This window comes from Bactrocera tryoni, chromosome 2 (genome assembly GCF_016617805.1).
Source record: "Bactrocera tryoni isolate S06 chromosome 2, CSIRO_BtryS06_freeze2, whole genome shotgun sequence".
NCBI classification, from domain to species: domain Eukaryota; kingdom Metazoa; phylum Arthropoda; class Insecta; order Diptera; family Tephritidae; genus Bactrocera; species Bactrocera tryoni.
In genome coordinates, this window is record NC_052500.1 from 62,396,745 (window position 1) to 62,399,252 (window position 2,508).

Below are 2,508 nucleotides of genomic sequence, written 5' to 3' on the forward strand. Positions count from 1 at the left end.
AACACCACACTTAGCATCGGAAAACAACATGCACTAATACAACACACCGGGGGACAAATTGCATTTCACCACAGCAGGATGACAACTATCTACCTAACAAAAGGATTGGATCATCGCTGCTTTGGACACATTCGTTTAATACTTTCGAAGAGAAACGTTGACCACACGGTTCTTACGCGCTGACCTACCTTGGTTTATATTTACAAACTTTATAAAATATTAATTTAGTGATGTAAATAAAATTATTGAAAAAATAAAGTGTATACAAAAATAAACAGATATTTTCATTTTGATTGCCGCAGTGGTAGCTGCACCCCACGATATTGAGTGTACACATAAACATGGTCCTTCGAGCCGTTTTTTAAAATAAAATAAAGGTTTCTCAGTAAGAACTGAATACTTTTTTAAGTACATATACGTTTTTTTGTATAAGACGGTTTTTTTTTAATTTTATTTTTATTTTATATGCTTTACTTTCAAACTGCAATATTAATATTATAGGCACACCCTAATGATAGGCTTGCATGTACTTGTTTTTGTGCAATTCAGAGCTCGTCGAAGAGATCAATATGCTCTGTACATGCACGAATTGTTTGTGCTAATGATTTTATGCTTATGTTTTTGTTCTTAAGCAATTGAGCGCTCGTTAAAGAGATCACTTTGCTATTTGTGCACAATCCTGCTTGTTTTTGTTTGCCAAAGAACAAGAGGTATTCGACAATTCATTGATAATAAAGTCAAAAGCAATATGGCAACAGATTCAGAAGAAATATCCTATGTATCCCTTAAATACAATAAACATTTTAAGGTCAATACAATTGGAGAAGACAAAAATCCAACATACCCTAAAACATGGTTTGCTGAGAAAAAGTCTAAACCTGTATTAACATTTCCCAAAAATTCAACAACTCATCAAGATTTGCGCAACATAATGAAGGGGTCATTAAATAACACTGTAGAAGTTGCAGCGGTTTTAGCTTATGCACGTTATATATTAGCGGGAATTGAAGAACGAATAGATGGTAAATGGGAATCATATGGAGTAGTTATTGGAGAAGATCGAAAAATTACACCATTGGATTTGGTCAAAATTGAAGAGGTTGAGACAACCTTCAGTAGTACTATTGTTTCTGTAAATGCAACAGAGGATGAGGATAGGTGGATAATGACTCTTATCACAGGTGTATATCGTGTAGAGTGGGCAACTGATGAAACTTACAAGCGAAATCTCATGAATACAATAACTAATATGGCAAAAAGTCATGGAATGCCTGGAACACATTTTCCAAATCTTGTTTGTTCCAATAATCGAGGCTGGGTCTCTTCATCCGAGCATCGAAAGTTGATGGCTTTAATTGATATGTTTTTCTTCCGATACGATCAAAATGAATGGGCATTTCTAAGAACAGGAACAATAGGGTCTCGATTCAAAGATTGTGCAGCCCTGCTCACTTATAATTACGCTTCATCCTTGATTGGTTTGACAAATCAAGGCGATCTATTGCTATGGATTTTTGATAGTACACTGGCGGAGGAAGCTGTTCGATTATTTGAGGAAGGAGAAGAATATGGTCTACAATATTCATACTTTCCATATCAAGTAGACTTTGGATTGTGTACAAGAAGTGCATACTCTGCAAGGATGAACCCCGCAATACATTGTTTCGGTAACATAATTGGTGCTATGATGGCTCAAATGAGAAGCTTCAATGCTCGGATGATCTTACAAGCAAACGTGAAAGACATTATATCGAATGCGCAGTTGTTGGGATTTGTTTTTGCCACACGTACTGAACGAAATATTCAATTTCTAAAACACAATGATCCAAAGTTGGAAAAAGGAGTAGAATCATATGGTAAAAAACCAGATACAAACAAGGACTCTGATGGCTCTGACTCTGAGAGTAATCCAAATGAATCAATTATGCCTAGTGGACCGGATCCTTTAGAGTGGTTTACCTGGTATGACCAAATAGATGGTAAACCAAACAGAGAGATGCGGAAATTCCTCAAGCAAGTCCAAGACAGTATCCAGAATGTTAGACCTGGATCCATAGGAGAAACTTGTAAAGGACCCCTATTCTTGCAAGATATTTGATGTGGATTTATAAAGTCAAACATGAAAAAAAAACATGAATATAAGGGTACACAATTTATGTAGGATAAAACAAATTTTGTTTGTATTTCGACAATTTGATGAATGAAATTATAATTTTTTATATTATAAATTTTAACGTAAATGTTAATAAAAAAATATATATGTCGACGAGCGGGGCGGCGAGAATTCTAATACAATTTATTTTCCACTTATCGAGATCACAATGTAGAATCGCGGTAGAGTAGCGTAGGCAGTGTATATGCGAATTTAATATAAATGAAGGTTTCTAACGAAGTGCTTAGAACGAATTGAATCTCCTGTCCGGTTGTCCATTCTTTTTGTTGAGTGGGTACAGGTGTGGTGAGTTGTGTTGGTGTGGTGTGGTGATGTAAGTGGATGGTGCCATCGGA

General features: G+C 35.6%; 1 protein-coding gene across 1 annotated transcript; it reads left to right on the forward strand.

The window, feature by feature from the left end:
- The first annotated feature begins 748 nt into the window (after positions 1 to 748).
- LOC120768828 lies at positions 749 to 2,098 on the forward strand. The gene has a single exon (XM_040095580.1). The coding sequence runs from the start codon at positions 749 to 751 to the stop codon at positions 2,096 to 2,098; it is 1,350 nt and encodes a 449-aa protein (XP_039951514.1).
- The last annotated feature ends 410 nt before the right edge of the window (positions 2,099 to 2,508 follow it).